The sequence below is a fragment of the Schistocerca americana genome, chromosome 5, assembly GCF_021461395.2.
Source record: "Schistocerca americana isolate TAMUIC-IGC-003095 chromosome 5, iqSchAmer2.1, whole genome shotgun sequence".
Taxonomy (NCBI): Eukaryota; Metazoa; Arthropoda; class Insecta; order Orthoptera; family Acrididae; genus Schistocerca; species Schistocerca americana.
Genome location: NC_060123.1, coordinates 65,668,545 through 65,690,122, shown reverse-complemented (window position 1 = coordinate 65,690,122; position 21,578 = coordinate 65,668,545). Strand labels below are relative to the sequence as shown.

At 40.6% G+C, this 21,578-nt stretch overlaps 1 protein-coding gene across 5 annotated transcripts in view; it reads right to left on the bottom strand.

The window, feature by feature from the left end:
* Positions 1-1,776: 1,776 nt before the first annotated feature.
* Positions 1,777-21,578, bottom strand: part of LOC124615485 (alpha-N-acetylglucosaminidase) — a 372,979-nt gene continuing 353,177 nt past the window's right edge. For 2 of the 5 annotated variants that reach the window (XM_047143422.1, XM_047143418.1), the window contains exons 18-19: positions 15,464-15,602; positions 1,778-2,224 (exon numbers count right to left, since the gene is read on the bottom strand). In XM_047143422.1, the coding sequence (XP_046999378.1) occupies positions 2,125-2,224; positions 15,464-15,602 (239 nt within the window). In that variant the 3' untranslated portion in view covers positions 1,778-2,124. Of the gene's footprint in view, positions 2,225-15,450; positions 15,603-21,578 lie in introns of all 5 variants that reach the window. The other 3 variants (XM_047143420.1, XM_047143419.1, XM_047143421.1) reach the window with 2 other exon arrangements.

The following is a 21,578-nucleotide window of genomic DNA, read 5'->3' as shown; positions in this document are numbered from 1 at the left end:
CATGTCATCTGAGTTTTTCCTCCAGTTTCTCAGAATTCCGCAAGTGGGAAATGGCAATACAATGTTTCCTTGGCTCTCACCACCCACCTGGCCTTAATTTATGTGAATTTCTTAGGTCTCAGCATTTGTTCACAGTAACTATTCCTTTCTTCCCTCCCTTTTGGTTTTCTACGTCTTTCATTTCCTGACCTCACTATTTTTCGCCGAGCCCTTCCACCTCTTTCACATAAAATGCAATTAGCTTTTTGCTCTTTGTTAACTCCTGCACAATGATTTTACAGTAGCCTCTGTCTTCCATATTACTCTGTCTTTCACCATTAATCTCGTAGGTTTTCAGGTGTTGTCTGGTGCGGTGCCCAACAACCAATCTTCTTCTTCTCATCCTGTCCCGCAAGTTTCCTCTGACCCAATGTTCTGGGTGACTTTTCCAACCTGTATCCCTTTTCCTAAACATCACCAGTTCTTTTCCTTCACCTCTCTTCCTTCCCCTTCAACCCTTCAGCCAGAAGAAGGAGCTACTGGCTCTGACTTACAAACTTCAACACCTTTTATATGTGTGTTCTCCTGCTGCCATTTGATGAGTAGATTTTTATCCATCCAGGTGCCGATGTATTAGTAAAACACCATAGTACGGAAGCAGGGGAACTCACCTTCTCACAATAAAATCATAGGGGTGTCACGGATCAAAGCGACCAGTTGAAAAAACTGACATATTAAAAGTGTGTTTACTTCATGCTAGGAAACAGACACAGCAACCCTCCTACTTCCTCACTGTGCAGGGCCAAACTGATATTCAACATGCTCATGTGTGTCCCAGAGGGCACTAGCACCACCACACACATAGTGGGGGAAGTTACAAACATTTTCACACATATCCAAATGTTTCTAACTTTCCTCACTATGTGTGTGGCAGTGCTACTGCCCTCCAGGACACACACAAGTTCGTTGACTAGCACTGTAGCCCTGCATGGCAAGGCAGTTGGAGGATAGGGCTGCTGCCTGCTGCTTCCTGGCATGAAGTAAAAGCACATTTAACATGTGAGTTTTTCAACTGGCCAATTTGTTGCAGATAACAGTATTTTATTTTGAGAAAGTTGAGTTCCCCTCCTTCCCACATAATGTGCTTAATGTTTTACTTGTGTATGCACACTTGAAGATGTGACTTTATCACGAAACTCATCATGCTCCTGTAAATAAAAAGAAAAGTTGACCCACATCCAAAGAAGTCTGTAACGCAAGTCCCTGTGGTGGCACCAGGTTCATGAGACTGACAATTTGGATTCTGGTGAAGAGATCTTTACCACCACTGAAAAGGAGGAGGGACAGTGATGTACAATTCTTGATAACAAGACAACATTCCACATTACTGGTTTAAATGGTGAAGCTCCCTGGTAATGTGTCTCGTGAAGCAAGAGGATCTAACCCTGTTTATGCTGAGTCTTCTTTCTAATGGGCATGCTAAACCTCAACAATTCCCTTGGTAAAAGTTGGTACTTTAGATTTCCTGATCATTTCTCTCTTTTGTCATTGTCAACAACACAAGCACAATTTGACACTGAACACAGACTTACCTCAGTCATCTGCGCTAAACAGTTCCACTTGCAACACCACACACATTTCACAAGGAAATGGCTAATGTGTGAGGAGGAAGAAGAACTTTTGTGCATGTGCAACTGAGTAATCCTATCCAATAATGTCATATGATCGGAAGTTCTCAAAATACTGCTAATATTACTTTTCAAATGTTTAATTAAGCTAGCAATTATGCTTACTTTTCTTTTATTAACAACAACTGCATAAATGAATGAAGTTTGTTCTTTGCCAATTATTAGTGCTACCTCTAGAAAACTATCAAAGATCCCATTGTCAAATAAAACAAACATGTTAACTGCCACATCACTGGCACAAAAATTCTGATTCTCTAAGCACACAATATTTGTAGTAAAAAATGTAATGCAATGCTGCACACACTAATTAATGCTTCATACTGTATATAACATTATTCATAATAGAAATGCAAGAAAATTGAATCATATTTGATGCACAGTAACATGTCATTATAAAATTACTATCAACTGGTAGCTGAATTCTCAGCTGCAGTGTACAGCAAAGTTTTTTATCACGTTATTCTTCGATTTGCCATTTATCTGTTTCACGGAATCGCAACATTGAAGTCAATGACTGGAATAATTCTCTCCAGAAGCCTGTCCATATATTGCTGAACCTATAATAAAAAGATAAATCATTATCAGTAAATGTCTTTTATAATGACATAAGATTTTACTTTTGAATAAGAACTTGAAATGTAATAGAGAATATTTTATGTCACTAGAATGAAATTTTCACTCTGCAGTGGAAGTTTCACACCTGCGCACACTCTGCTGAAGAGTGAAAATTTTATTCTGGAAAACCCCCCAGGCTGTGGCTAAGCCATGTTTCTGCAATATCCTTTCGTCCAGTGTTGCTAGTTTTAGAAGTTTCACAGGAGAGCTTCTGTGAAGTTTGGAAGGTAGGAGGCAAGGTACAGGAGGAAGTAAAGTTGTGAGGATGGGTTGTGAGTTGCACTGGGGTAACTCAGTTGGTAGAACACTTGCCCGCAAAAGGCAAAAGTCCCGAGTATGAATCTCGGTCCGTTACACAGTTTGTCTGTCTGAAATAAGTACCTGAAACATGTAGAATGGATAAGGGAAATCTATTGCCTAACAAAAACAGAATATTGATGGAATCAAAACGTGCTCCATCAGCACTCTACACTATTTTCTCTCTATATGAAATAAGTGCTTGATGCAGATGAATACATGGAAGAGAAAGAGTGCATTTATCAAAAGTGAGTGTTTCATACAACCTACAGCACATTTTCTTATAATCATTTTCTTTCTGTGCATTTAACCCAGTATCCCTTTGCAACTGTCCATTTCATAATGACTGAGCCTTGGCTTCGAGCTTCTAACGTTGGCATGTAATATGACGCCATTATCATGAAACATCTAATTTTATTTCTTATGTGAGTATTATACAGGGTGTGCATAAAGTCGGGGAACGGGAACACTTTCATTTATTTGTTGCACAAGAACCAAACATTAAACACATATCAGATTCCCCCCCCCCCCCCTTCCCCTCCCCATGTATACTGCCACAGCGGAGTTTGGTAATTTGCTGATAGTCAGCACTAGTCGCAAACAAGGCGAGTTCAGGTGCAGAACAAGCTTTCTGTGTGTTGGGAGTTCAACAAAAACAAGTGTGCTACAGCTGTTCAATGTTTAGAACCTACTTGGACATGTTGCAGCAATGGCTGATGCCTCAAATGCAATGGGACTCTCCGTTCATATTTCAGCTGGATGGGGCTCCACCCCATTTTCATTGTGAACTTCATGGGTAGTTGAACATGGAGCTGCAACATTAACTGATCAGCCACACTACAGAAGGGGACAGCTGTTTCATGAAATGACCTCCCCGATCACCAGATCTCACTCCGTGTGACTTTTTTCTATGGGGACACATTAAAGATCTGGTGTATGTACTGCCTCTGCCACGTGATGTAGCAGAGCTCTTGGAGAGAATAAGGGAAGCGACTGCTGCAGTCGACGATGCCATGCTGGGATGGGTATGGCAAGAATTCGATTACCCTATTGACATCTGCTGGGTCACTCATTGTTCGCATATCGAATGTTTGTAATAATAATAATAATAATAATAATAAAAAAAAAAACTTTCAGAGTTTCTCTTCAAAATGCAATATGTATGACATCTGTACAATGTTTAGTACTTGTGCAGTAAATAATTGAAAGTGTTCCCGGACTTAATGTACACCCTTTATTTTAGTTGTACAGGGGCTACATACGTAGAAATATTTAAGGAACAGCATGCATTTGAGCATATTTTGGTGATTCTCAACTTTGAAGAGACACAGATGACACATGTAATCACGTGAATAATTTCCTTTGCACAGTTAAAATATACCTATTTACAATGGAATTTCATTGTTTCCCAATTAGCTATTTCATCACAACACTGTCAAATTCAATACAATGTTATTGAGCTTAGCACTGTAGTTACTGCAGTACAGAAAAAACTGGTGTACAGCTTGAACTTTTGTTGGCTATATAACATATTATTACTAATGAATATGCCTGTAATCCTCCAACCCCCCCCCCCTCCCCTTCCCAAGAACAAGCTGCAAAGCAGCAACCTCATCGCCCAATATTATACCAGACTGGAACAGCTGAACATATCCTTGGCCGGGGCTTTCACTACTTATCATCATACATGGAAATGAGGAACACTTTACACACAATCCTTCCCAGCCGTCATGTAGTTGTATCCTTCTGCCCATTCTATCTTACATAAAGCCTACTCCATTTTCATGTCACAGCTACTCCCAACTGCTTGCCACATGGGAGCCCAGGTGCATGGCCTGCCAGACACACCAACCCAGCACATCTTACTTCAGCCTCACCAGCTACTTCCAACTGCTTGCCACATGGGTGCCCAGGTGCATGGCCTACCAGACACACTAACCCAGCACATCTTACTTCAGTCCCATCACAGGTTTATCCCATTCGGCATGACCACCTGTAGAAGGAGCCACATCATATACTAGCTGTGCTACAACTACTGCACAGCATGTAGGCATGACCACCACCCAACTGTCCACATGAAAGAATGGCCACTGCCAAATGTGGCCATTAGCAAAGATGACCATCCACACTGCTAAACACAACACACTCAGTTTCAATGGCTGAGTCACAACCCGTTCCATCTGGATCCTTCCTCCCAACACCCTCCCCTCTCAATTACAGAGGTGGGAACTGTCCTTAAACACATCTTTGGCCGGCCACTGTGGCCGAGCAGTTCTAGATGCTTCAGTCCGAAACTGCGCTGCTGCGATGGTCACAGGTTCAAATCCTACCTTGGGCATGGATGTGTGTAATGTCCTTAGGTTAGTTAGGTTTAAGTAGTTCTAAATCTAGGGGACTGATGACCTAAGATACTAAGTCCCATAGTGCTTAGAGCCATTTCTGAACACATCCTTGAATCCCACAATCCTACTGGCCCCAACTCCACTACTTCCTGTCCCACACAAATCTCCACCCCTGCCTCACAACCCATCCTGCACTCACAGCCTCCTGTGTGTTCTATCTTATCCTTCCAAACCACTCCTACATGTTCCCGTTCACAGTTCCCCCTGCCTGTGGCCAGAACAAGCTCACTTGTGCCACACTCCTATCCAGTGCCTCTCCCTCCAGTTCATCAGTCACCATTTCCCAATCTCCCCCCACCCCTTCCTCAAAAAAAGGGGGTTGCCCTCATTACAGTTGAGCTGTAATCCAGCACAATACTGCCAACCAGACCAGGACAATGCAGATATGCACTTGTATGTGTTTGTATGTATGCTCTATAATTCTGAAGAAGGGTTCGTCTGAAAGCTACAAAATTCCATCTTGTTTATGTATCGATCAATGAGTCAGTGAACTGTTCGGTGAGTTCGTAACATATAAGCTTTCACGGCCGGCATCTTCATTAATTAAAACTAGATGATTACAGAAGATAAAAAAATACCTTTGCAAAACGGAAGCTTACCCTCCTAGACTGGATGGGTTACCTAAGATACACAAGCCCAATGTCCCATTGAGACAGATAGTAAGTGCCATTGGGCCTCCTACTCAAGAGCTGGCTACATATCTTGCTTCTTTGTTGCAACCGTATATAGGTAAAACTGACACTCATATTAAAAATTCCATGCATTTTATCGAAAACCTGAGGGAGATAACAGTTAGTACAAGTGACATCCTTGTCAGTTTCGATGTAGTATCCTTGTTCACCATGGTCCCTGTTGATGAAGCTCTTTCTTACATAGCTGATATGTTTCCTGCTGATATAATAGCTTTGTTTCGACATTGTCTATCATCAACTTGTTTTCAATATAACAACAAGTTTTATGAACAAATTGATGGGGTGGCCATGGGTAGCCCTCTGAGCCCAGCTATTGCTAATCTATTTATGGAATTTTTCGAACAACAATGCTGCAGTCAGCCAAAAAAAGCCCTTTGAAATGGTATCGATACGTGGATGACACCTTTGTGATATGGAATCATGCTGAAGAGGAACTAAGTGATTTTTTTGTGCACATAAACAGTTTCAGTCCAAAGATACAATTCACCATGGAGAAAGAGAGTAATGGACAGATGAATTTTTTGGATGTATTGGTTATTAAACGAGCAAATGGGACTTTAGGGCACAAGGTATATAGGAAAGACACGCACACTGATTGTTACCTACATAAGGATTCAAATCATCATCCTAGGCAGAAGAGAGGAGTCATAATAACTTTAGTGGACAGGGCTAATAACATCTGTGAGCCAATTTATTTGCAAGATGAATTAAGCCAATTGCTAACAGCTTTCAAGAGAAATGGGTACACTGACAATGAGATAGATCGAGCACTCCACCCTAGAAGAAAAGTGTCTGAAAATACACGACAACAACAACCGTAGGTTGGAAAAGTTTATCTTCCATTTATTCATAACATCAACGACTGTATTGGGAAAGTTTAAGTTTCATGTGGAGACAATCTTTCGACCTACCAAGAAAATTAGTGAAAGTTTAAAATCGGTGAAAGATGCAAGACATCTAAGCGCTCTATATAAGCGGGACCTCCAGCGCCTAGCAGCCAGTAACTGACTCACCTCGGAAGATGTTGCCTGCAGTAGGCAATGAAACATCAGGAAGGAGAAGTAGTTTTATATATGGACCACGGCAATTCAGCCCGGAAGTTTTAATTAATTAATGTTTGGTGAGTAGTTACCTTTACTCCTTAAATTATTTATAATCCCCCCGTTTGTCAGTTAAGTCTTTTGTAAGGCAGTCATGGAAGGCCGTGGTGGAGTGTGAGGTTGTCACTCTAGTGCACTGCAACTGTTGTAATGCACAACAGGTGCCTACTCCACCAGCAAAGAGTGGAAACTTTGTTTTCATGTTCCGACAATGTATTACTGCGTACAGTGGCTGTTACACATAGAGGGCAAGAAACTGGCTTTTTAAATGCAGTAAAATGGAAATTGATCATGAAGACTCAATATACAAGAAACTCTCAATACATGAAACGAAATGTGTTTTGTATATGCAACAGTGAATCAAAACATGATCTATGATGTGGAACAATGGGATTGAAATAAATTTTCCAGGACAGCATGATGAATCAGGAAAAGAAAACTACCTTAATCACTTTAACTACTACCTAAGTTTTTGCTGTTATTACACTCATTTACTTGAATTAACAATGGTTCTGTTGACATGTCAAGACAATGAACACTTTGTGCATATCTGCTGTATTTTGTGATGAATCATCAAATTCCTCCAGACAATTTAGGGAATTTTTTGTAGAGTGAAGTGGTAGAGCTGTCGCATATTATATACCTTAAATGTCTAGTTTATTTTGTTCTAGATAAAGCCCAAATAAGTTCAATGGCACTGAACTCATAGTCTGCCACAAGTGGCCACGTAAGCTAATTTCATTGTCCAGGGTCCACAATACACTCTTCAATTGCAATTCTTGTGAACTAAAGTGCAGCTGCGCGTGTTCCTGTAGACCCGTAAGTTCCTCTAACAATAAGGTGTGGGATTAGAAGAAAGTTCTAGGTTACTGATTCCCAGTCATTAAATAACAAAATCCTCTTTCTATTTCACAGATAGGTTTTGTGATACCGGATTTCTTGTTTGTGATACAGAGCCTAATCTACAATAATCTTTGGGTAACTTTTGGAGAACACTTCTGAACCCATTCAGCACTGTTCTCAGACTGGTAATCTGCACTGCATTTTTGCCCAATAAAACATATGACACCACTTTACACTAATCCAGATTCATTTCCAATAGCACACATTACTACAGTTTTCTTTCCAGAACAAGGCAATCTTTGAATTTTCAGCTATTCCACATCTTAAACACTTCCTCAGTGATAATCATACCCATTTCTTTGAAGGTATTTTGTTCCTGCTATTAACATTTTCTGGAATGATTTGTACCACATCAAGTATCACCTGTGTATTAAATAATACACTCAGTATTTCACCAGTGTTTACAATTTACCACATGAGCTCGTATCTTTCTCCTGCTATTTGATTACATTGCACTGCCCCAAGCTTTTTGTTGAACATTTTGTCCCTGAAGCCCATGCCAATGGGCTGTTCCATTTCAATCAGAAAATTCTTCCATATCAACTTTTTCTAAATCCCCACTACTGTTCGAAACTGTTTTTCCACAAAGAATTGTGGATTTTCCTTCCTATGACCCTGTGAAAACTCATCCACTGCAAAGTTATTCTGTCTACCAGACTTTTTGCTTTTAATATAAAACTTGAAGTTTCTGAATATTCTCTTGAAATTTTATATCATACTTTTGTATACTTTTTTTCTGAGATGATCAACAGAGTCTATATCTGATAATCACCAAATGACTGTCCACACAAATGAATAGTTATCCTCAAATCGTACCCAAGAGCAAATCTGACCACCAAGTGACACAACAAGAACTGAACAAACCACGCTCAATGTAAACGCTGCTTCACAGTGTGTGCCACTTCCCACTCCCAACCTCAGAAAAATATTCTGAGTTATATAGATGGGAGTCACTGTTACAACACATCCTTTGATCCTGCAATCTTCTTGGCCTCAATCTTCAGTAGCCCCTGCCCCTGTCCCACACACATCCACCCATATCCCCCATGCCTCCCACTTTATTCCACAAATCAACATCCAGTGTTCTCTCTGGGGTCTGTGCTTCCTCTGTGCTATCACCCAGTCCTTACTCCTTCCCAATTCATTTTTCCTTTCCTTCATGTGTCATGTTCCTATCTTGTTTCGTTGATGTCTCTCTCCCTCAGCCAGCACCTTCAGTTCCCTTCGTCCACCCTTTCCCTTCTCTCCTCCTTGTTACTCTCATCCACTCCACTCAAAACAACCCCTCACACCAGTCAGGCTGCAGAATCGGGCTATGTTACCAGTCATGAAAATGTAGATATACATGTGCAGGTGTTGGTTTTTGACAGACAATTATCTCCAAGGGTGGACAATTTCCAAAAGTGTAATGACAGTTTCAACCTTTTTATGTGCTATCAACTGCTCAAGGCCTGAATAATATGGCCACTAACAACGTTTATTCCTTCCATTATTTATTAGATTATGGATGTCTCTACTGACTGAGTGTGGTAAGTTTTTGGGAAGATGAAACCAACAACATTTGTGAAATAAGTCTTTCGTTATGTTTCTTAAAAACAAAACTTTGAAACCATGTTACTTATATAATAACTGTTTTGTGCTGGGTCTCAAAAAAAAAAAAAAATCAGCTCTGGAATAAATAATGTACATAATAAAATGGAATGTCAGATCCCTTAATCGGGCAGGTAGGTTAGAAAATTCAAAAAGGGAAATGGATAGGTTAAAGTTAGATATAGTGGGAATTAGTGAAGTTCGTTGGCAGGAGGAACAAGACTTCTGGTCAGGTGATTACAGGGATATAAACACAAAATCAAATAGGGGTAATGCAGGAGTAGGTTTAATAATGATAGGAAAATAGGAATGCGGGGAAGCTACTACAAACAGCACAGCGAACGCATTGTTGTGGCCAAGGTAGATACGAAGCCCACACCTACTACAGTAGTGCAAGTTTATATGCCAACAAGCTCTGCAGATGACGAAGAAATCGAAGAAATGTATGATGAAATAAAAGAAATTATTCAGATAGTGAAGGGAGACGAAAATTTAATAGTCATGGGTGACTGGAATTCGAGTGTAGGAAAAAGGAGAGAAGGAAATGTAATAGGTGAATATGGATTGGGGCTAAGAAATGAAAGAGGAAGCCGCCTGGTAGAATTTTGCACAGAGCACAACATAATCATAGCTAACACTTGGTTTAAGAATCATGAAAGAAGGTTGTATACATGGAAGAACCCTGGAGATACTAAAAGGTATCAGATAGATTATATAATGGTAAGACAGAGATTTAGGAACCAGGTTTTAAATTGTAAGACATTTCCAGGGGCAGATGTGGACTCTGACCAAAATCTATTGGTTATGAACTGTAGATTAAAACTGAAGAAACTGCAAAAAGGTGGGAATTTAAGGAGATGGGAACTGGATAAACTGAAAGAACCAGAGGTTGTACAGAGTTTCAGGGAGAGCATAAAGGAACAATTGACAGGAATGGGGGAAAGAAATACAGTAGAAGAAGAATGGGTAGCTCTGAGGGATGAAGTAGTGAAGGCAGCAGAGGATCAAGTAGGTAAAAAGAAAAGGGCTGGTAGAAATCCTTGGGTAACAGAAGAAATATTGAATTTAATTGATGAAAGGAGAAAATATAAAAATGCAGTAAATGAAGCAGGCAAAAAGGAATACAAACGTCTCAAAAATGAGATCGACAGGAAGTGCAAAATGGCTAAGCAGGGATGGCTAGAGGACAAATTTAAGGATGTAGAGGCTTATCTCACTAGGGGTAAGATAGATACTGCCTACAGGAAAATTAAAGAGACCTTTGGAGATAAGAGAACCACTTGTATGAACATCAAGAGCTCAGATGGAAACCCAGTTCTAAGCAAAGAAGGGAAAGCAGAAAGGTGGAAGGAGTATATCGAGGGTCTATACAGGGACGATGTTCTGGAGGACAATATTATGGAAATGGAAGAGGATGTAGATGACGATGAAATGGGAGATATGATACTCCATGAAGAGTTTGACAGAGCACTGAAAGACCTGAGTCGGAACAAGGCCCCCGGAGTAGACAACATTCCATTGGAACTACTGACGGCCTTGGGAGAGCCAGTCCTGTCAAAACTCTACCATCTGGTGTGCAAGATGTATGAAACAGGCGAAATACCCTCAGACTTCAAGAAGAATATAATAATTCCAACCCCAAAGAAAGCAGGTGTTGACAGATGTGAAAATTACCGAACTATCAGTTTAATAAGCCACAGCTGCAAGATACTAACACGAATTCTTTATAGACGAATGGAAAAACTAGTAGAAGCCGACCTCGGGGAAAATCAGTTTGGATTCCGTAGAAACACTGGACACGTGAGGCAATACTGACGTTACGACTTATCTTAGAAGAAAGATTAAGGAAAGGCAAACCTACATTTCTAGCATTTGTAGACTTAGAGAAAGCTTTTGACAATGTTGACCGGAATACTCTCTTTCAAATTCTAAAGGTGGCAGGGGTAAAATACAGGGAGCGAAAGGCTATTTACAATTTGTACAGAAACCAGATGGCAGATATACGAGTCGAGGGGCACGAAAGGGAAGCAGTGGTTGGGAAGGGAGTGAGACAGGGTTGTAGCCTATCCCCGATGTTATTCAATCTGTATATTGAGCAAGCAGTAAAGGAAACAAAAGAAAAATTTGGAGTAGGTGTTAAAATCCATGGAGAAGAAATAAAAACTTTGAGGTTTGCCGATGACATTGTAATCCTGTCCGACACAGCAAAGGACTTGGAAGAGCAGTTGAATGGAATGGACAGTGTCTTGAAAGGAGGATATAAGATGAACATCAACAAAAGCAAAACGAGGATAATGGAATGTAGTCAAATTAAGTCGGGTGATGCTGAGGGAATTAGATCTGGAAATGAGACACTTAAAGTAGTAAAGGAGTTTTGCTATTTGGGGAGCAAAATAACTGATGATGGTCGAAGTAGAGAGGATATAAAATGTAGACTGGCAATGGTAAGGAAATCGTTTATCAAGAAGAGAAATTTGTTAACAGCGAGTATAGATTTAAGTGTCAGGAAGTCATTTCTGAAAGTATTTGTATGGAGTGTAGCAATGTATGGAAGTGAAACATGGACGATAAATAGTTTGGACAAGAAGAGAATAGAAGCTTTCGAAATGTGGTGCTACAGAAGAATGTGAAGATTAGATGGGTAGACCACATAACTAATGAGGAAGTATTGAATAGGATTGGGGAGAAGAGAAGTTTGGGGCACAACTTGACCAGAAGAAGGGATCGGTTGGTAGGACATGTTCTGAGGCATCAAGGGATCACCAATTTAGTATTGGAGGGCAGCGTGGAGGGTAAAATTCGTAGAGGGAGATCAAGAGATGAATACACTAAGCAGATTCAGAAGGATGTAGGTTGCAGTAGGCACTGGGAGATGAAGAAGCTTGCACAGGATAGAGTAGCATGGAGAGCTGCATCAAACCAGTCTCAGGACTGAGGACCACAACAACAACAACAACATAATAAAAGCAAAGACGATTTTCATCTGATGCTACAGATGAACTGTAGTTCAGATAATGAACTCATGAAGGAATAGTAATATTGCTTCTTTAGTTAACATCTCAAGAACTGCCACTGATTCTGATGTATACTGTGAAAAATCTACGCAAATTGCAGTGAACAATACAGAATCAGAGGCAAAGTGAGTGCTTTGTGTTCCTACATAGCACTGACATAGTTTTCATGTTATGAAGAAGAAGAAGAGGAAGAAAGCATTGCCTGCAAGGGTATAGTTCGTAAACTTTTGATCACTCATCGTAGAAATGAGATCTGACATTTTTGACTGTAACTTTTTCTACGAAAACTGAAAAAGTATTTTCAGGTATAACATATGAACCTTGCCAATGATGGGGAGGCTTGCATGCCTTGATGATACGGATGCTGTAGGTGCAACCACAACAGAAGGGTATCTGTTGAGAGGCCAGACAAACCTTTTGGTTCCTGAAGAGGGGCACCAGCATTTTCAGTAGTTGCGGCGGCAACAGTCTGTATGAAACTTCCTGGCAGATTAAGGTAGCGCACTTGCCCGCGAAAGGCAAAGGTCCCGAGTTCGAGTCTCGGTCGGGCACACAGTTTTAATCTGCCAGGAAGTTTCATATCAGCGCACACGCCACTGCAGAGTGAAAATCTCATTCTGGAAACAGTCTGTATGATTGACTGATCTGGCCTTGTAACATCGACCAAAACAGTCTCGCTGTGCTGGTACTGCGAACGGCTGAAAGCAAGGGGAAACTTCAGCCGTAATTTTTCCCGAGGGCATGCACCTTTACTGTATGGTTAAATGATGATGGCGTCCTCTTGGGTAAAATATTCTGGAGGTAAAATAGTTTCCCATTCGGATCTCCCGGCAGGCACTATTCAGGAGGAAGTCGTTATCAGGAGAAACAAAACTGGCGTTCTATGGATCACAGCGTGAAATGCGAGATCTCTTAATTCAGTAGGTAGGTTACAATATTTAAAAAGGGAAATGGGTAGGTTAAAGTTAGATACAGCGGGAATTAGTGAAGTTCAGTGGCAGGAGGAACAAGACTTCTGGTCAGGTAAATACAGGGTTATAAATAAAAAATCAGATAATGGTAATGCAGGAGTACGTTTAATAATGACTAAAAAGATAGAAACACAGATAAGCTACTACGAACAGCGTAGTGAAAGCATTACTGTAGCCAAGATAGATACGAAGCGCACGTCTACCAAGTAGTACAAGTTTATATGCCAACTAGCTCCGCAGATGATGAAGATAATTAAGAATGTATGATGTGATAAAAGAAATTATTAGTTAAGGGAGACAAAAATTTAATAGTCCTGGGGGACTGGATTCGATTGTAGGAAAAGGAAGAGATGGAAAAGCGGTAGATGAATATGGAGTGGGGGTAAGGAATCAAAGAGGAAGTCAGAATATAACTTATAACACTTGGTTTAAGAATCTTGAAAGAAGGTTGTATACGTGGAAGAGGCCTGGAGACACTGGGATGTTATACATAGATTATATAATTGTAAGACAGAGATTTAGAAACCAAATTTTACACTAAAAGACATTTCCAGGGGCGGCTGCGAACTCTGACCACAATCTACTGATTATGAACTGTGGATCAACACTGAAGAAACTGCAAAAAAAAAAAAAAATACTAAGGAGATGGGACCTGGATAAGTTGACAGAAGCAGAAGTCGTTGACAATTTCAGAGGGAGCATTAGGCCACAATTGACAAGAACAGAGGAAAGACATACAGTAGAAGAAAAATGGGTAGCTTTGAGAGATGAAATTGTGAAGGCAGCAGAGGATCAAGTAGTGCTAGTAGAAATCCTTGGGTAACAGAAGAGATATTGAATTTAATTGATGAAAGGAGAAAATATAAAAATGCAGTAAATGAAGTAAGTGAAAAGGAATAAAAACATTTCAGAAATGAGATTGATGGGAAGTGCAAAATGGTTAAGCAGGGATGGTTGGAGGACAAATGTAAGGATATAGAAGCAAATATCACGAGGAGTAAGATAGATACGGCCTACAGGAAAATTAAAGAGACCTTTGCAGAAAAGAGAACCACCTGTATGAACATCAAGAGCTCAGATGGGAAACCTGTCCTAAGCAAAAAAGGGAAAGCAGAAAGGTGGAAGGAGTACATAGAGAGTCTATACAATGGTGATGTACTTGAGGGCAATATTGTGGAAATGGAAGAGGACGTAGATGAAGATGAAATGGGAGATATGATACTGGGAGAAGAATTTGACAAAGCACTGAAAGACCAAAGTCGAAACAAGGCCCTGGGAGTAGAAAACATTCCATTAGAACTACTGATAGCCTTGGAAGAGCCAGCCATGATGAAGCTCTTCCATCTGGTGAGCAAGATGTATGAGACACGTGAAACACCTTTCGACTTCAAGAAGAATATAAAAATTCCAATCCCAAAGAAAGCAGGTTTGACAGGTGCGAAAATTACCGAACTATCGGCTCAATAAATACTGGTTGCAACATACTAACAAAAATTCTCAACGAACGAATGGAAAAACTAGTAGAAGCCGACCTCAGGGAAGATCAGTTTGGATTCTCCTGTCCTGGAGAAATAATTCCAATCCCAAAGAAAGCAGGTTTGACAGGTGCGAAAATTACCGAACTATCGGTTCAATAAATACTGGTTGCAACATACTAACAAAAATTCTCAACAAACGAATGGAAAAACTAGTAGAAGCCGACCTCAGGGAAGATCAGTTTGGATTCTGTAGAAACACTGGAAGACGCGAGGCAACACTGACCCTACAACTTATCTTAGAAGATCGGTTAAGGAAAGGCAAACCTACGTTTCTAGCATTTGTCGACTTTGAAAAAGCTTTTCACAATATTGACTGGGGTGGGGGTGGGGGTAGAGGGGAGGGAGGGATGGAGGGGGAGGGGGGGGGGGGAGAGAGAGAGAGGAGAGAGAGAGAGAGAGAGAGAGAGAGAGAGAGAGAGAGAGAGAGAGAGAGGGGGGGGGGGGGGGAGAGAGAGAGAGAACAAATCCAGCGGACACTGTTTTAAAAATACTTATTCTGATCACATACACAAAGAAAATGTTGTACTGAAATATATATTTCCCTCAATTTTTTTGCACGCAATTTGAAATTACAGTCACCTCAGAGAACTTAAAATTCTCACATTCTTTATTTGCAGGCTACATAACATTTTCAATAAAAATACAAAGAACAATATGTCACCTGGCAACTTTACCATTTCAGATACTTCTCGGGCTCCTTGGATTCTTTTTCCAGATCATGGTTCGACTTTTTTCTGTTCTGCAACTTTCTTAGAACTTGTGCTCTGTTCCGCCAGCGTGCATGAATCTGTCTTGCTAGGGCAATGCTGTCACCTGCAAGGAATAAAGGCATTCAGTGAGTGGCACAAACAGAGATACACTGTGTATATGTAGAATAAGTAACAACTATTTTGCGGGAGTACCAAAAGAGAATGGCAGATTAGCCATATTATGAATAGCACATAAATGTTGTATATTTTACAGCAATAATTTAAAAACACTGATGACTGGTATTGAGCTGCACTATTTAGGAGTATCCTTCCATCTAGTCCTGGAGAACACAAGGATAAAAACGTGGGATGTTGAGCATCAAGAACGACAGATCCTCCATTTTGTAGTAGATACAACAGAAATTAAAGCACAAGATGGAGTTAGCCCTTTTCCAAAATGCCATTTTCTTGAGATACTACGGGCATACTCGTTGTTCAGTTACATTTCTGAGTTACATAGCAGCTCACAGCTGCTTACAGTCTGACTTGCTGTTGTATTATTTGTGTGCAGGAATTCTACATGGAATAAATTTGTTTTCCTTCAGTATCTCGAAACATTCATTTTGGTACTTAGCCCCTTTTGAATTTGCAGTCTTCATTTATTGACAGTTTTCCAAAATGTCCTAATAAAGCATCCCGTGTTCTTTGGGTGAATATGGCATCATTCTTAAAAGGTCGTTCTTCTTCTCTCATGGTAAGCACTGGCAGTTGTCAACTTACTTTAGCTTCATAGTTTCTGCTGTAACATTGTCCACCAGTGTAGCTTCAGGCCAGCAGGTTAACAATCTATCATTGTAAGTATGTAATGTTGGCTGTTGGATGATGGCAATGGACCAATGATGTTGATGTTGAGGTGACTGAAATGGACCATTGTGATAGGGAAGCTCCCTATCGATGCTTGCATGTGGCGGTGTATGTTGCTGCATTGGCATTTAAGACAACACCTTGCCCATTTGCGGCAGTCTTTCTGTGTACCCGGCCACACGTAATGATTAGTCACTAGGTAGGTTGTCAATGGAATACCAAGGTGGCACAAGTTATGTAGAATACTGAAGGTAAGTGGTAGGAATGGTCATGGTTTTGATGTTGCAATGTCCACAATACAGCCTGACATCACTCGTTGGAATTTGGATAAGTTGCAGATCCAACACCGATTTTCCTGCTGATAAAAGTCCTTGTAGTTTCTGAGCCGACTGTGGAACAACGGTAAGCTTGACGTAATCAACTGTGCTAGAAATGCTTTCAACCCGAGACAAACAATCAGCCACTACACTGTCAATGCTGGAGATGTGCCAAACATGTGTAACGAATTGTGAGCTGAACATAAGCCGATTTTGTTGCCTAGGTGAACAGTTTGTGTGGTTCTGGGGAAAGGCATAAGTTAGCGGTTTGTGATCATTGAAGATAATAAAGTCTCTAGCTTCCAGGTGAGCTCTGAAGTATTTGATAGACTTATAAACGGCCACAAGTTCTCCATCATAGGCACTCCACATTTTTTTGAGGGTAATAGTTTGAATGAGAAAAACACAAGTGGTTGCCATATGTCACTACACTGTTGTTGCAATGTTGCACCAATCGCCATCTGGCTAGCATTAACCACTCATGCCAAAGGTGCAGTGGCTCAGGGCGTTCCAGTAGTGCAGCATCTGCAATGTTCTTTTTGGTCACTTCAGATGCCACACACACGCTATGAGTTCAAGCTATAGGCAGGTTACCCTTGTTCTCTGGGCCGGTGAGTGCTACAATTAACGGTTCCTGTGACTTGGCCAAGTGTGGCAAGTGATGGCGATAAAAATTTAACATACCAAGGATTCAATTCAATTTCTTGGCCATATTTCAGCATGAAATCCGTAATATAGCTTCCACCTTCTCTGGCAGTGGTAGCAATCCTGCTGCTGTTATTCTATTCCCTAGGAAATCCTCTTGGGGCTGGCCAAAGACACATTTGGTGGTGTTCAGGATGACGCCGTAGTGGTCCAACTGCTTACCACTTCAGTTAAATGCTGTCAATGTTGCTCTGCTGATGATAAAAAAACTAAAATCCGTCCACGAAAGCGAAAGCAAACGTTAGACCTTGTAGCACTGACTCAATGAAGCATTGCCATGTCTGACCAGCATTCCTGAGTCTACAAGTCATAAATTTGCTATCAAACAGGCCAACAGGACTGATGATTGTCGTCTTGGGAATGTCTTGTTCAGCTACATGGATGTGTGTATGCTTTTGCACAGTCCAGGATGTTAGAAATAACTGCACCACTCAATACATAGTTATAGTCACGTAACAATGGCCTGGGTATCCACCCAGTATTGTTCTGGCATTTGGGGTTCTGTAGTCATCACAATGCCGCCTTGCACTACCCTTTATCGGGATCAAGTGTAGCAGTGAGGACCAGGGGCTGTTGGAAGGCTGCATTACACATTCACAAATTGCACTGTCAAACTCCGCTTTCGCAATTTTAAAATGATCTGGAGCCAAACAACATGATCTGCAAGATGTGGGGGGACTGTTGGGCATCTCTATGTAGTGGACAGGTGCTCCAGGGGGTCGTGTCAGAGCCGGTAATCCATTCAGCAGCTCTGCATACTCGCCGTACACCACTTGCATTACTTTGTAGTATGAATGGCTGTATTCTGCTGAAATCCGGACACTGTCAAGCCTATGGTGCTGTCAACTAGGCATGAGTACTTGATGGCTGGCAGTAGATTATAATAGGAGAGGAAGTCCACTCCAATGATAGGTTCGGTGATGTCTGCAATGCTATAATCCCACATGAAGGCTTGGTGTAAACTCAGGTCTAGTTGCAAGCGCAGTGTGCCATACGTTGTTATGACTGAGTTGTCTGCAGGGGACAGACAGAAGAACATGGGTGGTTGCTTCCCGTGCAACATAGTCCATGGGTAAATAGACAAATTGAATCCAGTGTCTATGAAATATTTCAAGCTGGACCGTCGATCACTAACAAACAGGAGTGGGAACACTGATCGGCAATCTGAGGAGGAGCCTACTTCTGACTGCCATTGCCATTTGGGTTAGAATAGGGGGGGGGGGGGGGGGGGCTGTGCATCTACAAGCTTGCTTTCTGAATTTCCGGTGATACCAGCAGATAATTTTCTGTTCAGGTTCAGTTGTGGAAGAGGTCGTCCATGACCTGCTGCACAAGCATTGGCAGTATCAATTCCAGCTTCTGTCATTGCTTGGGTCATATCAAGATAACAGTTTGTTACTGGTAATCTGTTATGTCAATGGATCTACCTTGGCCACCACAGCGTCATAACCTGTGTGTGAAACATTTGCCAGTGCAATGATTGCACCGACAGGAGCCAGTGACACTGCATCCTGGGTTTTATCGGCCAACTCTGCTACTACGTCCAAGGATGTGTCAGACTTGACGCTATAATTGCTTTGACAGGTGGTGACAAATGACTGCTCTATACTGCATGCAGTAAGCTGTCCAGAAAGGTTCCCAAGTCTACTTTGCTTCTTAGGTGCTGCAAGTACTGCAAAGGCTTTCTGTCCCCAATACCTTTCCAAGAGAGAACTTGACAGATTCAATCTTCCTGCAATGCTTACACTATAGAAAAATCTGGCCTCTACCTGTGCAATCCACAAAGCTGGATTGTATGGCCACGAAGTTGGTAGTCTTACAGCCAATCATCACATGGTGGGGTTCAGATCAGTCATTTTGCAAAACTCTTCTGTAAATGCTCGTTAATCCAATGATACTATGCAAGTAAATCATGTCGGTGTCACCACTTTGTCAGTACAAGCTGAGCAGATTGTTGTTCGGGCATTAGAACCTGCATCTACTTATTATGACATAACCACACTACACAAAAACTCTTTCGAAGAATATTAACGTTAGCTTTATTGATCACAGCCACAGAAGCCAGTGAAATATATATATATAAAAAAAAAAAGTGTAATCAAAGAATAACAAAAGCAAAACTCAGCACCTCTGGTGGCTGGTGCAAAATGTTTGACGACACAATTATTTCTAAACACAAGCACACGACACAGGCAATACAACACTACATAACTGTGCAATTTTGCCACATCCAGAAATGAGATATTTATGGTCAACACATTCAAAAATACAAGACACTAGAAACATGTACATGAATAGAAGAATTTTGTTTTTATTTTGGATTTTTGGTGAAGAAGTTGTCATTCCATACACTTAGTTCTTTCTTCAGGGTGATGCTAGGTACTTGACTGAGAAGTGCAAATAAACGAGATGCGATTTCATTACCTGCCCTGCCACCTTCCATCGCATTCCACATACACACTGTTGGATCACCAGTGTCATGCATATTATGTACACTGAAACTGTGAAATGATAGTTGCCACAGAGAGATTATATATGAATGTGTAAGAAAAGGTAGAACATACACTGTTGGAGGTCTATGGACAGTGCGCAAGTATCACTGTTTGGTAATGTTGCAACAAGTGCATCAGTTCTCCACCACTCTCTTACTTACACTTTCACAATGTCTCTTCATTGCTTTTGGACCATCACAGTATTCTGACTCACAATGAATCATAAGTTCACCCATCTTCATTAACAAATGTCAACTGACGAACAGCAGAGTACCAGTGGTAGAACATGGACTTGATGCATATCGACGTTCCTCATAGGTTAGAGGCCATCTACGAGCGACCATAGAAAACTAACAGGAGGACATATGGACATCATTCCTCTTGTCAGGTAATGGCTTGAAACATACCTCCTATTGACAGCAAAATCTTGTTTTTCACAAAATGGTCCAAGTCATTTCTAGTCTTCAATTGCAGATTACTCTTACAAATAAAGGAGAATGTAAGCAAGAAAACAGAAGACAGTAAACTAAAGTAGAGTACTCTTTGGTGACAAACTATACAGTGGTCTAAGACACAATTTCCAGTACAAGAACTTAAGCTAAAGTTGTCAGTAGATTCTTAATAAGTGGGAAAAGAGCAGCTGAAAAAGGTATAGACACTTTCTTATTCTCAGTGGGCAAAATTACCCTTAAACAGCAGAACAATCACAATTGTCAATGACATGGTGATGCCCCAAAAAGAAAGTAAGGAAAGTACTGCATAAAATACAGGGGAATGGAATACATTGGAAATGTGGCCCCTAATTGCAAAATGTTACAACAATCTCTCCACAACAAAAAGATTCCAGATAATTCCCCAATTCAGATTACCAGGAAAATAGTGTGAAGGGGAAGAGGTGATCATGAGAAGAAGATTGAAACACTAATGAGAGGGTAGCATTCTACAAGATGGAGCATGGGATATCTGAAATATTAATGTGGTACACAAGTAAGAAAAGGAATATAATGACATACTACATGTAGTTGCAGTCACTGAAGTAAAGTGGAAATGAGATAACAGTATCAGATAAGAATAATATCAGGTAATATCAACTGCATCAGAAAACAGTGTAACAGGATTAAGGATTATTTACAAACAGGAAGGTAGAATAAAGAGTGAGTCACTGCCGATAGTTCAGTGCTCTCTTAAATCAAAACCAAACCAACACCAATAATTATAGTTCATGCGTTGTGATGTTATTTATCACTCCGGAAGACTGATGTGTAACCCTACATCTATCTTGGCAACGAAGTATGCATACAAGCTATAACTGATACAAATGTCTTTGGTGTAATTATGCTGGGGATGATTCGTGAAGAAACAGTATAAGAGTGTAACATTTGATTCATGTCAGTCTCATGTTAGACCTGGAGAGAATAAGATATGTTATGTGCTTTTATTAAGAAAGCCTTGTACAGAAGAATTGAGTGTATTGTTATTGAAGAAAATATGGAGAATATCTTTGAAGAAACTCCTTGTATGTATTTTCAAGAATTTGATGTTATATTAAAGCATCTTACTTCTAGCATTACTCCACACCGCAAGAGGAAAAGAAGAAAGAATTTACAATGCCATGGTCACACTGTTCAATAACAAAAGCTCAATTCTGTGTCCTGCTGAGAAGACGCAAAACAATTAATGCTGATAAAGAATGTTAACAACAACAGGAGGCTGGGAATTAAT